Source organism: Sinohyriopsis cumingii, chromosome 18 (genome assembly GCF_028554795.1).
Source record: "Sinohyriopsis cumingii isolate HCF-2022 chromosome 18, ASM2855479v2, whole genome shotgun sequence".
Classification (NCBI taxonomy): domain Eukaryota; kingdom Metazoa; phylum Mollusca; class Bivalvia; order Unionida; family Unionidae; genus Sinohyriopsis; species Sinohyriopsis cumingii.
The window spans coordinates 92,023,731-92,044,840 of NC_142978.1; the positions used below are offsets into that span (position 1 = coordinate 92,023,731).

General features: G+C 35.1%; 1 protein-coding gene across 3 annotated transcripts in view; it reads right to left on the bottom strand.

The window, feature by feature from the left end:
• Nucleotides 1-1,206: 1,206 nt before the first annotated feature.
• The window catches only part of LOC149777448 (uncharacterized), a 70,342-nt gene continuing 50,438 nt past the window's right edge, over nt 1,207-21,110 (bottom strand). For all 3 annotated transcript variants that reach the window (XM_089942080.1, XM_089942081.1, XM_089942079.1), the window contains exons 10-14: nt 19,837-19,925; nt 14,821-14,927; nt 13,170-14,031; nt 8,086-8,193; nt 1,207-4,562 (exon numbers count right to left, since the gene is read on the bottom strand). In XM_089942080.1, the coding sequence (XP_089798206.1) occupies nt 4,473-4,562; nt 8,086-8,193; nt 13,170-14,031; nt 14,821-14,927; nt 19,837-19,925 (1,256 nt within the window). In that variant the 3' untranslated portion in view covers nt 1,207-4,472. The remainder of the gene's footprint in view (nt 4,563-8,085; nt 8,194-13,169; nt 14,032-14,820; nt 14,928-19,836; nt 19,926-21,110) is intronic.

Here is a 21,110-nt window from a genome sequence, read left to right on the forward strand (position 1 = left end):
GGAAAATGTAATTAAAAGTTTGATGCATCAATGATAAATGTTATGTTCAACTGCAAAGTTTGTAAAGTACGCAAAAACTTTATTTACCCTTAGTACAGTTGCACAAACTCTTGTTCCAAACTCTATGCAGCTCATTGGCTTGTTGCTATCTCTCAACTTGACATAATTCTTTGGAAATTCTTTTCCGTTTCACATGACAACGGCAATCATATCTCCCAGCACGAGACATACTCAAATTGGCACGTGGTGTCCAATAAACATAAACGTGTCATTTCCAGCTTTTATTCACAAGAATGTGAATACTCCTTTTTATTCTCCTGTGTTGATTATTAACAGTTTTCAAAAGTTTATTTTCCTTTCATCTTAAACATGCATTGATTTCTGGACACCATTATAACTTTTTTTTTTATAATCACGTTTGATCATGCAGATGCCTCGCATGAACAAATAGGTGCAGTTTAAAGCATCTGGGGTGCTGCTGTAAAGTTAGTCTGGTTCGCCGACTAATTTTACTAATTCTAAGATGAAATCCGAATCCAAATAAAACATGGATGAACCAATTATCCAGTTTTCGGCAACATTCATTTTTCCGTAGTTTTTGCTAGTATGCCATAAGTCCGTATTATAAGGGCAATTTTCGTAAGTCTTATGGCAAAATCATAGGAGTTGGCAGGTCTAGGTATATTTTATTTCTTCAGTGAACAAATTCCAGTATTTTAAATTATTCAATGAAGTGCATCCATTATTTGCTTGCAGCAAGCAAATCTCCTATAAAGTGTGTGTGTCTTTTAATGAAGTATTTTGTACACAATATACTACTTTGCAGTAACCTCTTAATGCTCAGCACCAAGTGAGGCATCTACTAGTACCATTTTTAGAAGTCTTTGAGATGATTTGGCTGGAGTTCAAACCTGCAACCTCCCACATTTGAGGCTGATGCTCTAACCACTTAGGCCAACAGAGCAGTCCTGAAGTTTTGTAAACCAATCAATACCATATTGGCCAATGTAAAGTAGAAATTTAATTTGCTTTAGAACTGAACAAATGCTGATTCAACATAAAATGTTAAGAGCTTAATGTTATGATGTCATATAAAAGTTAATGATGTCATGGTGATGTGAGACAAAGAATGACCATATGACTTAAAAGAAATATTGCATATCGTGTGATGTGCTATGCAATGACATGAAAAAGAGAAAACTAATGCAATAATAAATAAACTTTATTGGACGGATAAAGGATTTAACAACTTCAGATGAAGAATAAATATGGTAAAAATGACAAGACAGCAAAAATGGCATGATATCATTCATCTGGCTTACAAAATCTAACAGCTGACCATTTCATTAAACAGGATTATGTAGAACACATTCTATGAAAACTATCCCCCAAACTTTAAGTTAGCTGGTTAAAACATTTTCCAAAGATAATGTATGGATGTCAATCATAATGGAACTCTTCCAGATAATATAAATATACCAAGTTTTATTCAAATCAAATGAGAAGTATAGCTGCTATAGAGGAAAAAGCTCAGTGATTTAGATGCAAATCATCTCATCAATAAAGTGCAGATTAGTAATGAACTTGTGTAAAACCAAGATGATGAAAGCATATTTACCAAGCTGGCCACACTGAAGGATCAAAAATGTAAAATAGGACCTGATGCACCCTTACACATTTGTAGGAAAGCACTAATGTGTAAGGGTGCATCAGGTCTAATGGCAATTGTAAATGGTAGTGGCTCAGTGGTTACTATGCCTGATTTGTGACTGAAAGGGTATGGGTTTGAATCCTTCCACTGGATCAGCCCATGTCCTGCACCAGGGTTCATCCACTGGCAAAGCACTTCACTCATTCACTCATACTGCCTCAGAACCAAATGGTGTAACTGTAAAACAATCAAACCAAATTAATAAGCCCAAACAAAATCTGATTGAAATTTTATCTCCAAAATTTTAACAAGCTCAGCCAATCAGATACAAGATTACCTAATAAATATCTTACTCGTAATCAAATACATCCAACATCTTTATGATCTAAGACTACATAACAAGTTGGACAAAAGATCCAATTAAAAATAGTTGCCTGAGTGGTAAAATATCCAAACAGATACATCTGTCTCATTCATAACAAAGCTCATCCAGCATCTAAACTTACAAAAACATCCAGACTTAAGTTTGCAGTGGTAACAAGCTCAGATAATGAGATGATAGATCACTTCATTAATGTGTGACCTCAATTATTTTTTTAATACAACTGACACTTGTTGATGTAAGTCTGTATTCAAGTTTTATCATAACAGATCAGAAATATGGCTTCCACAGTGACAACGGTTTCTGTGAATCCGATGTGAGATCACCTCAATAATATGCACAGATTTTGCTCATTATCAAATTCATCAAGATCTTCACTACATTTATTCAAATTAAAAAAAAACTGGATCGGAAATACTGCCTCCAGAGTGGAAACAAGTAATGTTAATGTATCGATGCAGGATAACACTATAAGCATGCCTGGTCTTATGGTCAGGAGAGCTAATAACCCTTTATACTCCTATTCTAATTAAGCTACATGAGCATTCAATTGAAAATAGAGGGTAGGATGTCAGTTTTGAACAAACAAAAGGCACATCATCTTATCTTTCTTTTCATACAGAAGCAGAATAACAAATGGACTGATTGGCTGTCTTCCTTATATTGACCGTGAGGTTTGCTATTAAAATGAAAACTTCATACTAGACCTATCTAAAAAAAGTTCATTAAATGACTCTGACATATAAAATGAAATATTCATGCTCAGTGTAGTTCATGTTGTGTAATTTGCATGAGGTAAATTTAAACACAATACTTTGCATAACAATCAAAATTATGAAGCTTTATAGCAATAGGAATTGAGCAAGAGCAAATAATACTGGTGTGATTTCCACAGGGCAACATTAAATTGATGAAGTGAATCAGACTTGCATAGACATTTAATTTAGGTTTTCAAGAGCAAGCTTTATGTAAATTTATTATCGTTATTATTTTAAAATAGGAATCTTTATGTCCTTTTTCAGTAGCTTAAGATTTTATTGAAAAAAATTTAAATTTAAATTTAACACTCTCAGGATTTATGTATAACCTGGGATGTGCAATTATCTGGCATTAGTGCTGAGCAATGAGTGTTCCCCTCCTCAAATAATCAGGTTTTGGATTGGTTTTTATTTGTATGTAAGGCAAGTGATTAGAACCCACCCCACCCCCTGCTCCAGACAGATTTTGTTTCAAATTTAAGTATATTTTCATAGTTTTAGATCACCCTATTACCACCTTTCAAGTACTTTTAGAATGATACATCAAATGTTTTTAGTGCTAAAGGATGACGAATATTGTGAAAAACATTAACCTGCAACTTTTCCAGGCATATCTAAGTTTGATTCACTAATCTTCTGTGTAATCTTGTGCAACATATTTTTAAATGCAATACCAAATAATGTACCAAATTATTAATGAAAGTTTGATATTGCAACCATTTTGAAATATATGCTTACAAGTGGAAAATTTAAACTGGAAATGAAGCACAAATACTTTACTTGTTTTATGTCAACATTTTATGGTGGCAAAAATGTTGCCATCATTCTATTTAGGCTAAAACATCAAAGCTACATAAAGTTGGCTATATAAATATTGAAAAAATAAGATGGAGAAAAAGTTTTTATGTTACATGAAGATCACAGATTTTAAAGCAATATTTGAGTCTGGACAGAGAGATAACATCCCCATTGCAGTTCTCTTAATTTCTTGTTTTGTCAGGAATCCTGGTACAATATCTAAATTCCATAATGGCATGACCTTTTGTCCACATATAAATACCATATAAATAATTAGTTATGGCTTACATATTTATCACAAAGGTTATATTCATTTCCAAAATAATATATGTTGATTTATATATATATACATACATAAATATATATATATATATACCAAAAGAGAGAGCAAGCATGTGTGAATTATGAGTATATATTCAGCTACTTTGAACTGAAAGGGATTAATTGATTTTGAGACATGAGAATGGTATTTATGCTTCTTGTCTTGACATTTGAAATTTATCTTCATATTATTCGACACTTGAAACTTGAAATAAATGAATTTATGAAAAATATTAGTCAAACTTCTTTCATATATATATATATATATATATATATATATATATATATATATAAAAGCCTATTTGGCACCTCAAGGGTTCATCATTAAATCTGCTGCTTTTCATAACAGCTTTAAAAGGCAGTGTTTGATAAAACATGCTAAACATACCAAGAAAATGATAAAGTGAAACACAAAGCAGCCTTATCTTGTAACAAGTAATAAAATATAAATGCTGAAGAAATATCACAAATGCACTAGTCAACTATCATCTGCTGAAATATCACAAGTTGAGTAATCCCAGAATCTGTATCTCTGGAGTAGTCTCCCTATTTAGCTCTAGAGTTATTTCCCCTCTGTAAAACCAACAGAGCCAGAACTGAGTGTTTCTTTTCCTTCTTGTTTCTCTTCCATAGCTGATGCATTGGTATCAATCTGTAATACAGAAAGGTAAATTTATACATAACATGCCCAATAAAAAGGTCTGATTTTCTACACAATAGTTACTATATAATTTGGGTAACAAGCATAGAGACATTTTTTAAATAGTGAAGGTTGTATGGTCTTAGCTCTGATTAACTCTTTATTAATCATAAACATTATAATCAATTGTAATTTTGCAGTTTTCATGTTAATGATTCTGATTCAACAGCTAAAAAGCAAAATACAGTTGATTTCAATACAATGATAACTAAAGATCAAGAAATCTGAAATAAAAACAAACTTCAATATTGAGGATGAAGATTTTACATTTTGACTAAAATGTGTTTAGATCACACGATTACAAACAAAACGAAACCTCTCACTTCTTCAGATTCACTAAATAATTCCGACATACGAATGAGTGGCATCAAATCAATGCGCAACTTGAATGGCATCAAATCAGTGAGCAATTTGACACCAGAATGTGAGGCAGGTTCTGATCAAGATTTTTTTAAAAATGACACGACCAAATATTTAGGCATTCTAGAACTTTTCTCATCCTCTGAGTACTCTTTAAAACTGACATTTGTTCAAAACAAACAGGACTGGTGTTTGTAAAACATATATTGCCCACTGCTAGCCGAAATGTCCCAAAAAGTTCAAAACCTTACAAAAATAAAATTGTTATAATGGCAAGAAAATCTAAGCATATCATCTGTGTATGCATTCAAACATGCCTGCGAAAATTCCATTTTTCTACCAAAAAAAGGTTTCATTTAATTGGGCTAAAAAGTATTTAAGAAAAATAAAATTAAAAATGTCCAAGTCCAAAAAGTTTAAAATGTGTAATGGTTTATAAATCTAATCAGGTCATCTACATATATGCATGCAAATATGCAAGCCAACTTTCTGAAGTCCATGTTTCATTTTTTTCTCTCAATATTATTAATGAACTTTCTTTTACATTATTACTAATGAACATTTTGTACAATATTATTAATGAAAATTCCTCCAGTGGCCTAAATGATTAGAACGTCCGCCTCAGATATGGGAGGTCACGGGTTCAATCCCCAGCCGAGTCATACCAAAGACTTCTAAAAATGGTACTAACACCTGCCTTTTGCTTGGCGCTCAGCATTAAGAGGATAGTGTTAAGACTGGTTGGCTGGGTGACAAGATAATGTGACTGGGTGAGGCATGATGCTACAAGTCTGCAGCATTATGCCCCAGTGCTGACAGCATAGCGATATGACCGAAAAAATGTTAAAGCTACATTAAAAATCCAAATCCCACATTCCATTATTAATGAACTTTTGTACAATATTATTAATCAACATTTTGTACAATATTACTAAAGAACTTCTGGAATGTACAGATATACAGGATATCTGCCTTCATCAAAATAAAAGGATACCATAAAAACCTTCCTAATGACATTCATTCTGTGTTAGCTTCCAAACCTTTGTTTGCATGTTACATGTGCGTGCAAAGCTATGCCTAATGCAACATGGTGTGACCAGGGTAGATACAACTATCCCTGATGCCATGACTTACAGGTTCAAACCCCACATGAGGTGAAAACATATTTCTATTTCAATACATCTCCCTCAAAACAATAATTTCACAAGAAAAATGGAATCTTATACAAGTCGTTCTTTTGCATGATTGATTTTTTTGCTTCTTTTTATTACTATTTATGACACATTACTGGCTATACAATGCAGTGGATATGGGAAGTAAGTAGTGTCTTTCCCAAAGACTCATAGTGGCAGCCAACATGTGCTGGCACTAGAAGATACTGAATCCATGAAACTTGGATTACATGACACATGCTCTGCCAACTGAACTACTATGGCTCCCTCGTTTTAAATAAAATTATTAAATGAACTTCACAGTTATTTTTTGGAAATCAGCATAAACGTAAAAGATTTATCACATGACTGAAAATACAGTATGTAAAGCCTAAAGTGAAATGGCAATTGGATGCCTTAGCATTACATGTCATTATATCATCTGTTACATCATCATATGTTGTCAAAAATGTGTGGCATGAAAAAAATATGAGATGGTTTTATCACAAATAACACAATATCTTTCTTGACTGATTACCTGAATAACAGTAATTATGTAATAAAACTATCTTGATTCATTACCTGAATAACACAGTAATTATGTGATACAACTGTCTTGACTGACTACATCAATAACACAAAAATCATTTTATAAAACTGTCTTGATTGATTGCCTGAATAAAGTGACAGTAATCATGTAATGAAGCTGTCTTGATTGATTACCATAATAAAACAGTAATCATGAATAAAACTGTCTTCACTGATTACCTGAATAACACAGTAATCATCTGATAAATGGTCTTGATTGATTACTTTAATAGAGTGACAGTAATCATTTGATAAAGCTGTCTTGATTGATTACCTGAATAAAACAATAATTATGGATAAAACTGATTACCTGAATAACAGAGTAATCATGTGATAAAACTGTCTTGACTGATGACCTGAGTAACAGAGTAATCATGTGATGAAACTGTCTTGACTGATGACCTGAGTAACAGAGTAATCATGTGATAAAACTGTCTTGACTGATGACCTGAATAACAGAGTAATCATGTTATAAAACTGTCTTGACTGATGACCTGAGTAACAGTATTCATGTGATAAAACTCTCTTGATCATTTCTTACAGCTCTGATGCAAAATGCTGGAGATCATTTATGAAAATAATGAAGATTTAACAAAAAACATGCTGGATAAATCTCCAGAAATAACATCCATTTTTAATTCAGTATGTCAACATATCATCATTATATTTTTAAAATGTCTCATATAACTCAGTTTGGATAAATTGTGTAAAATACTGGAGATTTTGCCTCCTAAGTAGGCAAGACGTAGTTTAATAAAAAATAGGTTCAAAATATTGCAGACTCCAGCAAATGCCAATATGAGCAACATTGGCCTCTTTTGCAAAGCCTATTAAAAATTTTTTTGATGGATAATTTGAACTGTTATCCCGATTCAGGGAGGAAACAAAAACAAAACAAAATCGTTGTGCAAGGCAGTGCAAGGACTATGATCTCTTTCCTGATGATATAAGGAATTATGAACTAAAAATAACTTGCCAATTAAACACACTTTATTCAAGCTATAAATTATAGTGTTAACTCAAGGTTGCCTTTGATTCTTGCTTTTTTAATGCATCAGTACTTCAGTTTTCACATACACAATAACATCCTGTCATGTGATAGATTCATTCTTAGCAATGAAATTCATAATGACTGCCCTTGTGAAACATCCAAAGAATTTTAATGGAAAAGACCAAAAACAAACTGCAGTAAATAGAAATGTAACATGTGTGCCTGAGAATCAAATTAAGCAATGTATAAAATTACTAACTAAAAAAAGAAATATTAACAGAGATAATGCCACTGTCACCAATCAGTAACATACATTTCTTTCTATTCTTTAACACAGGTGAGACTATTTTCAGCTACTTCATTAGATGACTACTGTTAGCCATACCTGATCATGGGGAGGTGACTGCAGGCTGGAGGTCTTCTCCAGGTGATTAATCATCATTCTGGACTCAATCAGGAGCTTCTGTAACTTACTGGAAGGAGATGCTTCCACCTTGAAAAAATTTGAAATATGTTCAGAAATGAGGAAATAATTAGCATAAAATGTAGTTTCTTTTAAGGAGGGTAAAACTAATGTTAATTAATACTTAACTGCCACTGTTACATGGTTCATTATTTTCTGGGCACATATTACCACATCCCAGCTATAAAAAAAAAACAATTTCATCATCCAATTAGTACAGAATTTTATAGGAAACTAAAACTGAAGAAACAGCCCTAGTGTGACGTCCACATCATTAACTGACATGGAACAATCTTCCTTTGATTTGTACTCTTAGAACATCACAGTGGGGAGGGGGGAGGGAATCTTTCTGATGGTGGCAAGCAAGTATTTCAAATTTAGAATTAGTTTTACCCCACCACTACCACATTTTAGTTACTAACACATTACCTGCCACTGTTGCATTGCTGTTTTTACCCAGTAAAGAGGGAGGCAGATGATCTCAGAAAATTATCTTAAAATAATTTGTACTTATCTTTATGGTAGAGTATTCACTGCTGTAACCTGGTAGATGGTTGTACCATCTTTTGTGCTGTTACTGTTAGGCCCATTAAAATATACCTCCACTCTAGTACATCAGAAATGTAAAAGGAGGAGAAGGCTGTGTCAGATTGCCAGAAAGTGACTCCTAATATCAACCAATGAAGAGTGATTAAGACAGACCTCTTAGGCCTGTCTAAATCACTATTCATTGGAGGATATTAGCAAGGCTACCAATAGCAAAACGAGGCTACCCATGGATATTATGAATATCATACACTGTACCATATAATGAAAGGAAATGCCAGGTGGTTACTTGTGTAAATTTCTCAGCCTGTGACAATTTTGAACTTGCCGACAGAACCGACAGCAATTTAAAGAACATCTAGCATGAGCGAAGATCAAAAGCAATTACTGCCTAAGTACAGGAAGTGTACATGCACTTTAAACAAAATCTTATTCGTTGGGAATGGAGAGGTCGTTATACTTGCAAAGAAAATTGGACAGCATGCAAAATGGTCATTCTTGGGATTTAACCTAATGGATATAACTATTGTGAATATTTATACCCTGACGGAGTACAGTATGTATTTTCATAGTTTACATCTACTGTTTCATTATTCAATGTCTTCTCTCTTGCAAAAGAGACCGATGTTGCTCATATTGGCATTTGCTGGAGTCTGCAATATTTTAATCCTATGTTTCATTAATCTACATCATGCCTACTTGGGAGGCAAAATCTCCAGTATTTTATACAATTTATCCAATGATACAATGATAGATTTCAGCTCTTCTTTGGGTTTTTGTTACTTTTCTTTACCTTATTGCCCCCGTGTTGCTGAAGCTTTTGTTAAAGAGAGAAAACCTGCAACCGCCTGCATCCGATGCAGATGCTCTAACCACTAGGCCACCCAAGCAGTTTTGATCATAACCATTGATTATATAACATAAGTTATGGGCTGAAGTAAAACCTCTTGTGCATGGACTAATATGAGTGTCTGTTTGGACATGTGTGAAGGAGTGATACAGCAACTGTAAATAGGGACGTGGACTGCTCTGTGGCATTAACTGTCTGTATGGACAATGGTCTGTGAGTGACATGAACTGTTTTTATGGACATGGATGACTTACTAACATATGTGACTGGGTGGCAAACCAAATGCATCTATGGACAATGTATTCTTGATGGGTGATATACATAAAAAATATGGCAGAGAAATAAAAAGTACACACACAACCACAAACATAAGCACACAAACAAACATCACTTACTGGGAGAATAGTTTTGAAAGGTAACATCTTCCTACCATTATGTAAAATTTACTTCCAAATGCATGAAGCACGTTTTCCAATGACACAAAATTAATGGGTGTTTCAAACCGTACTGGACCCTAAGGCAGATGTTAGTTCAACCTAAGGATAAGTCTGATAACAGAAATTTGTGGACATATCTATCACATTAGGATTCACTCTGACTGTCCCAGAAACTCAAATACATCAAAACTCATAGATTCCATTAATGTTCTCAACCTCAAACAGTCAGTTAACCAACCCACCAATAAACATGGTCACATTTTAGACTGGATTCTTCATAGACCTGATGATAATATTCTATGGTCCTCCCTGGTATCCCATGACCTTGCATCAGATCACCTCTGCATTATATGCCATCTTGACGTATCAGTCCCTAACCCTCCACCTTTATCTGCTACTAAGAGAAACCTCCGTATGATAAATAGAACCAAACTAATGCACGACATCCAAGCTAACCTAACAACTTGCTTACCTCCTACCGCAGAACAACTCGATAACTGTGTCGACTGCTTGACAAAGATGCCCCAGCTACCAAGTGCAAATTCAATTCAAAAATGTTTTCCATGGTATAGCAGTGTTAGGGACCAGCTTCACACTGCTAAAAGAGACCGCCGTAAAGCTGAGAGGCTCTGGCTTTCCACCAGACTCACTATTCATAAGCAAATCTATGAAGTCGCTAAGAAGAATGTCACAAATATAGTCCATGCAGCCAAATCAGCCCACTACACTATTAAGATCATGGAAAGTTCCAGCTGCAAAGAGCTCTTCGAGATTACTAACAAGCTAATGTCAAGGAACAAATCAACACCACTTCCAACTACCTTCTCTCCAGTCGACCTTCCGGACCTGTTTGCAAATTTCTTCCATGAAAAAGTACAAACCATTAGAGATAAGCCTGATACCACAATTTCAATTGACTCGTCGTCACCATACAGTTGGGATACAGAATTTGAGCGGCAACCATTAGCATCATTTGAACCTATCTCTATGGATTTCGTATGTACAACTGTGATGAAGAGTGCACCAAAGTCATGTGAACTTGATCCAACATCACTGCTGCTTGAGTGCTTAGATCCAGCATTGCCTTCACCAACTGATGTTATTAATACTTCTCTCTCATCCAGGGAATTCCCATCAATTTTCAAAACTGCCATTGTAAAGCCTCTGCTGAAGAAACCAACACTAGACCATAACGATTTAAAGAACTACCACCCAGTTTCTAATCTTCCATTCATATAAAACATCTTAGAAAAGGTTGTTCTATCCCAGCTTGTATCTCATCTAAATTCAAACAGTCTTTCTAGCAATGTACAATCTGCATATCGCCCTTGCCACAGTACTGAAACTACTCTTCTAAAAGTAGTTAATGACATTCTCTCTGCGTTGGATAGTGGAAAGATTACAGTCCTCACCCTCCTTGATTTGTCTGCAGCATTTGACACAGACCATGATATATTACTTCACCGTCTCCAGCATGTATTTGGCATTCATGATACAGCCTTACTGTGGTTAAAGTCCTACTTGGTCAACAGGACACAAATTATATCTGCAAATGGAATACACTCCAGCCCAGTTGATCTATGTTGTGGTGTTCCACAGGGGTCTGTTCTTGGACCTGTTCTCTTCATTCTGTATACTCAGTCACTCTCAAGTGTCATAGATCATCATCCAGTGTCTCCCCAATTGTACACTGATGACACCCAAATATACAAATCTAGCCACCCAACTGAAGTTGATGCTACCATCCAAGATGTAGAGAGGTGCATTTCTGATGTTAAAAAATGGATGACATGTAACAAGCTGCAGATGAATGATGATAAAACTGAGGCCATTCTGATCACAACACAAAGACTTTCTCATTCACATCCTTTACCTCAAACAATAAATATCAGCAACGCCAACATTAAATTCACACAATCAGTATGAAACCTAGGTGTTACTCTGGACAGTATTCTCCCATTGCACCAACATGTCATGAACATATGCAAGGCTGCATATCTTGAGCTGAGACGCATCAGCTCAATTCGCAAATATCTTTCAGTTGATGCCACTAAAACACTTGTGTGTTCATTTGTACTTTCAAGACTTGACTATTGTAACTCAATTCTGTCTGGTTCATCTCAATATCTACTCCAGAAACTTCAAAAAGTTCAAAACACAGCTGCTCGGATCATACTTAGAGTACCATGATCAGAACACACCTCCCCGCTGCTCTGTACCCTACACTGGCTATCCATTCGATCCAGAATCAAACACAAAATTTGTTCTCTGTGCTCCATTTCACTGTCGGATTCTAGTCCAACATACCTATCCGATCTCACCTATGTGTACACACCAGTAAGATACTCACGCTCCTTTTCTGACAATCATATACTCATTATTCCCACTATGAAAACAAAGTCATACGGACAGCTTTCTTTAGCATACCAGGGCCCAGCAACGTGGAATGAATTGCCGACTGAATTCTGACACAAAGACACAGTGATCACATTCAAGAGGGCTCTCAAAACTCACTTATTTTGACTGCAAGAACAAACTTAAAGACCTAATAATGTTTCCTACCTGAAATATTCTCAGCATGTTTTTTATTGTTTTAATGTCTTTCTAATTTCATGGTGTTCGTTTTTGTAATAATATTATTATATGTTTTTTATCTTATAAGTGTTGTCTAATGTTGTAAACCACTTAGAGCTTCTAAAAATTAGGCGCTATACAAAGTCCTCATTATTATTATTATTATTATTACTATTATTATATTGGGGAAATGCAAGAAAATTTAAAGCGAGATTTAATGAATACAGAAGACCAAGTTCAAGCTTGTCTGAAGTATCACGGCATATCCACATTGTTTGCCCTGGCCATACTGTAACTTGGAACTCAGAATCCTAGATCGAGAACAAGCCTCCCTTGAGCATGAGGTTAAGGAATTGATCTACATCTGGGTGCAAAATCTGACACTGAACAGGGACAGGGGGCATTACAACCTACCACATATCAGAGAAAATCTGTTAACATCACTCACCTTTCCATTAGGCAATGTTAACAGTCAGTAGAGATAAAATCAGTCTGCTGATGAAGTCATTAGAGTGAGGATGAAAGCTTCAGGTTAGCTTTCCCTATACTGTGTGTGTATGTTGGTTGGAAAGTTAAAAACTTTGTCAAATATCACTTACCTCATTTACTGGCCTACTACATGGCTTGTCCCAAATGCTGTCATCAATTTCCTGTGTATCTTCTAAGAAACTAGACAATCGGTCTTCAAAATTGATCCTAAACTCATCATCACCTTTCCTGGCTCTGTGTCCCAGTTGAGACTCTGCCAGTGCACCAATGCCTGTACCTCTTTCCTTACTCATTACATAATCTTCGTCTCTAACACCAGCTAATGGTGGGGTATGGAAGCCTGAATGGTTTTTTGGGGAAGTTTGTTTGCTTTCTTGCATAATCTCTTCCCTGAATTCCTGAGATTTTTGTTGCTCATGGGAGCTTGTTAATTCCCTGTTGATGCCATTTTTTAAATGATCTGAATGAAATTCTGAGCTCTTCGGAGAATTAGTCTGAAACCGAGGAGAGAATTTTCGAGGTTCAATGGAATCCCAATTATGACTAGCTTGTGTATCAGGTACATAAGGCTGGGGGCTGCCTTTATTTTTCTCACAGCTACCAGAAAACCTATGTCCATAACTTTGGTCCCCAGTCTGATTCCTGGAAAATGTCACAGCTTTGTTTCCATGGTCAGGGTTAAAAAACATTGGCTGCCTTGCAAATACAGATTCATCTGCTATAGCACCACTGTTGTCTGAGGTTTGGGAATGAGGGTCTATAATTGCAGACTGGTACCCTGAAGTTTGGGTCTGCTGTTGCAAGTTTATATAGTCTATTTCTGAATCCTTCCACTGGACTGGTCCACTGACTGATGTTTTTGGTGATTTCATAGTGCGCAAAGAAGTGGGGGAACCGGTCTGTTGATAGGAATGTTCGGATACTGAATGACTTGTAGATTTACTATAAGATCCATGGGAAGCTCTTGATGCACTAGAAAAAAGGAACATCAAGCTTAAAAATAATTCAAATGGACAGCAAGGTACAAAACTGAAGCTCATTAGTCACTTGCATAATAAATTGCATGAGGGTATATAATATTACATTAAGTAATCTAATAGCATCTGGCAAAAACTAAGAGAACATGATAGGCAAAGGATGACATTTAATGGTTCTTTAAAATGTATACTAAATTACCAAACAATATGGCATATATTTTATCATTCTTAATACAGGAATGTAGAGGTTTACAGTGTTGCTTATTAAATGTTGAAATACATGATTTTCTAGAAATTACCTTTCAATTAAAAGATTTTAAATGCCACTGATGTCCAAAGGAGCAAGTGGAAATCAAACTTAGAATAAAGATCAATACAGCGTTACTTTATACTGTAAATTTTGTGAGCAAAATGAATAACATGACAATCATCAATGAAGCCTCGAAGTCAATAAAGAAGTCCTGATTGCCAATTCTAAATAGTCTCTTAAAAAATGAATCGTTAAATATGCCTCTGAAAATGTCTGAGTGATTTGTCAGACTGCCACCAAGTCACACATAGGTAAATTTTTATAGACATTGATTTTGTATAATTTTCTATCTTGTCATAACAATAACATTACAGTAGCAATTTAGCAAATTTGGTTGAAATTTTACAGGTCATAAGATATGAAAGTTTTCTAAACATATTTAAATAGCTAGGGTGCATAGTTTATTTCTCTCTGAATATTTATTCTCTGCAGAAATTTCATAAGTAAACAGGTAGAATGGTTTTCTTCACATACTTTTGCTCTGCTGCCTCCAGACTGGTTTGCTGCCTCTGAATGATTTCCTCTGATGTGTTTAGGCTTTGTTGCAGTACTGTAATCTCCTTCTGCTGTCTCTCATATAACTAAACACAATGTGGAAATAGAAGAAAAACACTATAAACCAAACAGGGCTTGTTACCAAACTAGGACTTTTACCAGCAGCAAAACAGATACAGCAAAATGTTGAAAATAAGCCTTTTCTTGAAAATAAACTTACTTTGAAAGTCATCTGCAGTGATTTCTACAAAAATCAGCTCTTCACAGAAAACCAACCATACAGCAAAATAGGCTAAATTAATTAGTTCGAATCTTATAGACACATGGAAGTGATACACTTCTAAAGTGTATATGAAAATCAAATGCAGTGGTCCCTCTCTTATAAGACCAACTATTCAGCAACGAAATTGTGGCCTTATAAAAGAGTTGCCTGTCAAGAAGAGGACAAAATGAATTAAATTAACTATTTTTGTGTTGAGCAAAATGGCCACATAAATGAGCTGGCCTGTCAAGAAGGGGACAAAATGAATTAAAATAACTATTTTTGTTTTGGGTAAAGGTGGCTAGCTTCTCATGATAGTGACAAAATGTTTTTTTGTTTTTGTGTTGAGCAAAGTGAACTCATAAAAGAGCTGGCCAATCATAAAGAAGATGAAATCATTGAAAAAGTTCTTGTTGTTCAGAAGGTAGTCTTATAAAAGGGGGAGAACTTGTTCCAAGCCTATTAAGAATGGAGGTAAAATAGGTAAATGGAACACCACTGCACATGCCCATATTTTCAAACTATGCCACTATGGGTGTGTGACCTGCCCTAGGGACCAATGCTGCAACATTCCATATAAGTATTTGTCTCTTCTTGTCTAGTAATTGCATTAATTAATGTACAGTTGGGATCTATATAGTTTACAAGATCAAATCCCCTAGCCATAGGATATGCCACAGGACGTGTATTGCATGTAAAAGTGAATTGCAATCTTCATGTCCAATAAATGTATGCATGGTTAATGGGTAAGGATCTTATCAATTTCCAAGTTATGACCTTAAAGCAAGAACTACTGAATCAGCTTCTGTATTGGATGCATGTTTGATTTTACTCCAGTATCATTCAAACACATAAATGGCACTAAGATGCAAATTATAACTGAAGGGTAAATAACCCAGTGGCATGATCCAGTACCTGTGGCGGATGAACATGTGAATTATCTCAAGTACAGTAAATGTATACAGGGTTAAAGAGTGGGATCTTAATAGTTTCAAAGTTTAGATTTAGGGCCAAGTCCCATACCCTATGTGTATGACTTTGGTTGTCTACTGCAGATATGCCAACCCATAAGAATGCTTTTCAGGAACACTAACATCTATTTTTTTAAGTCTGGGCAGCTTGTCTAGAATGGATAACATGGTCATTAAAAGTAACTAATTTCTATACAGTTTTACTGCATCTGAACATCAGTCTATATATACCTAAGCAAGTAAAAATTACAGTTAATTAAAAATAAATAGCATTTCCATTCCTCCAATTACAGGGACCCTTAAGTCTTTCAACATTTTGGTCAAATCAATAACTAGAAACATTAGCTTTTCTCATGAATAATCCACATCTTCTGTTTCTCTTCACATTTGTTGCCATAAAAAACCCACATAAGGTCTATCTGACTGTTTTTTGTTATCTATGAACTGTTTATCATGCTCAGAAACTATATATTCTAGATACCAGTCATAATGGTCTGATGTACTTTTCATCCCTATCTGTATCCTCATATAAAACTGCTGTTCAAATTTTTGTCCCTCAATATAATGATTTTCCTGAATTCCTTAAATATAATTAGGAATGCAGAATTTCACTAAAAATAGAAATAAAAATCTGGAATGGTTGGCATCTCTAGCATTGTATGCATCTTGTCTACTCATCTTCTTCAAAGCTATACATGGTTATTGGGTAGAGGTCAAAACAGGAACAGCAATTTTCAGACCATGGAGAAATATTTAATGGTATAATCATAAACCAGTTATATCTGTTAAATCCCAAGCCTTATCTGTTATGTCCCAAGCCTTAATGATGACACTTACTAAAATTGTCCTACTCATCAAAGCCATGACCCCAGAGGTCGTGTCAAAACGTGTTAACAGCAGTACACATTTACAGGTCATTTCAAATCATATCCCTTAATTCTGAAGTCTATGACATTGATGGTGTAGGAACAGATATTACTAATGTACACATCAACAGACCTGCAGGATGACATAATCCCCACCTTACCTCAAAAAGTTCAAGGATAAAAACATAATAGACCAATTAAAAATAACATCTGTATACAGTGAAAAGTGACAATGAAGGTCACTCAAAGGACCATTCAATCTCATTCTTTATAGTGGATGAGTACCCATTACACAAAGGTTTAATATGTAAGAGAAGTTAAGAAGGGGGTGGATGGGGTGGGGTCATAAAGGTCATGAATGAGCAGGTGTGCTTTTATGGAAGTATCTACTGAATACAGTTTCGCCGTATTTTAATAACTGCTGCATTGAGAGGGATTTTTTCTGGGACAAATTCAATTCAACTTTGTGATTTCCTTGTATTAAATGTTTTTTTCCTTCTTTTCTTTTTTGTGGATCTATCACTGCTTGCTTATCTCACTTGTAAAATGTTTGCATTTTTATCAGTTTTGGGATCTGTTGCAAGCTAATGCCATGAAAATAAATAACAAGCAAAAAAATTATTTTGAGCTTTATAGTAGTGCCAATACTTTTCAAAATGCTTGAGGTTCATTATATTGTGCTTACAATCACTGTATTGTTGAAATTATGTCAGCAATACTGTGTAATATTCCGTGTAATGGGTTAGAAGTCAGCACTTCATCATCTAAGAAGGTGTCAGCCATCAACATGAAGAGGACGTCTAAAGAAAAATCAGAGTTGCAAAGCTCATGACTGAGCAATAAGGCAGAGGAGATTCAGTCCTATACAGACAAAATTACATGAAGAACTTCTGTGATGACTTGAAAACAATCTATGGGCCACAGTCATCAGGAATAACTCCAATACTAAGTGCTGACAGTGCCACGCTGCTCAATGACAAATAAAATATGCTTCAAAGATGGGCAGAACACTACAACAGCATCTTCTATCAACAGTCATCTATCAGCAAGGAGGCAAATGATTGACTGGCTGATGTGGAAATCAACTTAACACTTGCTGATCTTCCCATGCTTCCCACTCACCAATGGAGTCAAGGAGGGATGTGTGTTGGTCCCAACCCTCTTCAGTAAGATGTTCTGTGCCTTCCATGACTATGATACTTTGATCAACATTAGATACTGGACTGACAACAAGCTCTTCAGTCTGAAGAGATTACAAGTGAAGACAAAGTTACAGGAAATGACTGATTGTAATCTCCTGTTTGCTGATGACTGTTCCCTGAATGCCAAATCTAAGTCTGACATGCAACACAGTAGAAACATTTCTCATTAGCTTGCGAAAATTTTGGTTTCATAACCAGTATCAAAAAGACAGAGGTGATGCACCAACCTGCACCAGAAAAGCCTTATATTGAACCTACAATCACAGTAAATGGCCAAACCCTCATTGTGTGTAGTCAATGATGAGAAAACCAGCACCAGAATTGCTAAAGCATGCATGGCCTTTGGCAGACTAAGTGTAAATGCATGGGAGCACAAAGGGATCAGTCTATAAACAAAACTTATGGTCTACAAAGCCAATGTGTTGCTGACCGTGCTGCATGCATGCAAAATAGGGTCCATGCACAGACCCCATGCCTAGAAGATGAATCATTTTCACATGGGCTTCCTGAGGAAACTAATTAGGATAAGATAACAGGACAGGGTTCCAGACACTGAGGTTCTCACATCAGCAAGCATTTCAAGCATCCACTCTGTACTGATGAAATTACAGTTGAGATGGGGAGGCCACATCATCAGGATGTTATAAGATCTATTTCCAAGCATCTTCTATGGTGAGTTTAAGAAGGGGAAGTGATCTCAGCATGGTCAGAAGAAACACTTCCAAGATTCGATCAAGTCATGCTTGAAACATTTCAACATTGACCCCTGAATCTTGGGAAGATTGCACTAACGATTGCTCAGCCTGGTGGAGACTCATCCCTACTGGAGCTACAGTTTTTGAATGGAAGAGGACTGCAGAGGCAGTGCAGATGTATGAGCAGCAGAAACCTCAGAACTGCAGCATCTCCTCTATTGATCAAACAAACCAAAGCATCATCTCTTGCCATGGGTGTCACAGATAGTTCAGAGCACAAATTGGCTTGATCAACCATTCACATAATAAAATAAACCAAACAAGTTAGTGATACCATAGTCATCTTTGAACTTGAAGGACATGCAAAAAGTTGACAACTGCTTCCCCTTACAATGTGGATATGGTTGTGGGTCTCAATAGAATTGGCTGAATTATCTTCTATGATTGCTATTTCATATAATTCATTAGATTATAGTTCTTGGCTATTGAGAACTAATTATAATGTGCTCTAACATTATTAACTACCCTGTTTGTATTCTATGTACTATTATGACACAGTTTTACTAGAACATATTGCAGGATATGGTGGCCTCACTTGTGCAGAACATACTGTGGTATCATGGCCTCCCTATATTAGAACATTCTGCAGATGTGTGTGGTCTAACTTGTATAAAACACACTGCAGTATATGACAACCTAACTTGTGATCAACATACCAGAGTAAAGGATATCCTTATTAATATAAAATATGCTGCAGCATAAAGTGACCTAACTTGCATGCAACTGCTCACTTCTGGGGATCCCATTTACAAACTGTGAAGCTGGAGTACACTGTTCTGGTAGACTAACTAGATTTTGCCAAATTTTGTCTCCTTATAGCCATAGTTTACAACTCTAATGTAATAGTTTTAAAAATTAAATGTCTTAAGGAAAGTTTAAAAAGTTTAAAAATTAAATGTCTTAAGGAAAGTTTAAAAGTTCTTTTACAGTTGTGTATACCTCTCTCAAAGTCTTTATCTGAGCATCTGTCCTCTCTTGTTTCGCTTTCAAAGAGGTGACTAAATCATCCTTACATTTCACTCTCTCACCTGGAAATGAGAAAGATAAAAGGTCAATAAAGATATCAATAACTAAATTTCTGTTTTTAAAACATGTTTGCCACCACTGCAGACATGTAGGCCAAAAAGTCTAGGTGGAAAAAATGAAAATTAAGAACATATGCCCCCAAGGGAAACATTGCTATACCTGCATGAAAACCTGGTCAGTCAACTATATATGCATACAAACATGTATACCAAATTTCATTTTGTCTATCTGATGTGGTTTTTATATAACTGTGCAAACAATGTATTTTTGTCAAAGGTATTAACAAATGTGTTTTAAAACAGCTGAAAATTGCTATATCTGCCTGAAACTCTAATCAGGTCTTCTATATATGCAGACAAATATGCTTCCTAGATTTCACTTTTCGACGTCGAGTGGTTCTTACACCATCATGATAACAAGCTTCTCTGGACTGATAGACAAACAAATGGACAGAACCAAATCAAGAAAAAAAATTCCTTTAGTTTCTATTTCAAACATAAATACATGAATAATTGTTATGTACATTTGATTTAATTATATCTGGTTTAATATATATATATTTCAATTTAATTGTTTGTCAGTTTTAATTTTTTTAATATTTTTCATTACATGCTATTGTAATGTAAATTTATTCACTGGAGATGATACTTTTTCCAGAAAATAGTTTGACCTTGACTGTTCGTTTTATAAACACCAGGTGTTGATCTAAATCCTGACCTTGTTTCAAAATTAGTAGCAACCATGTAAACAAGTTCTATTTTTATTTTAAAATGATTGGTTGTTGTCAAGGTCATGATGGGACTACATGCTTAAGAGGTAAACAATTTTTTTATTTTTTATTTCTTAGAGTAAAATGATTGGTTTTTGTCAGAGCCACACTGTGTGTATGTAATCTTTAACAAGTACCTAATTTCTAAGAGCTTCTGGAACATGATCACGTGACCCCTTTTTGCATTTTAGAAGATGATATAACCTTTGTTTTGGAGAGTTATTCTCAGTAGAAGCTGGGCTTTTTCTTACACTAGAAGTTGTATGTTGTGCTGTTTGGAGTTATTTCAAATTACTTGGATTCCAAAAGGAATAATTATTTTTTCCTGGAGAATATGTGTGCTCATGTGACATTGTTGAACAAGGAGTTTTTATAAAAAATTTATTCAGATTTCCAAAACTGGAGTGATATTTCTTGT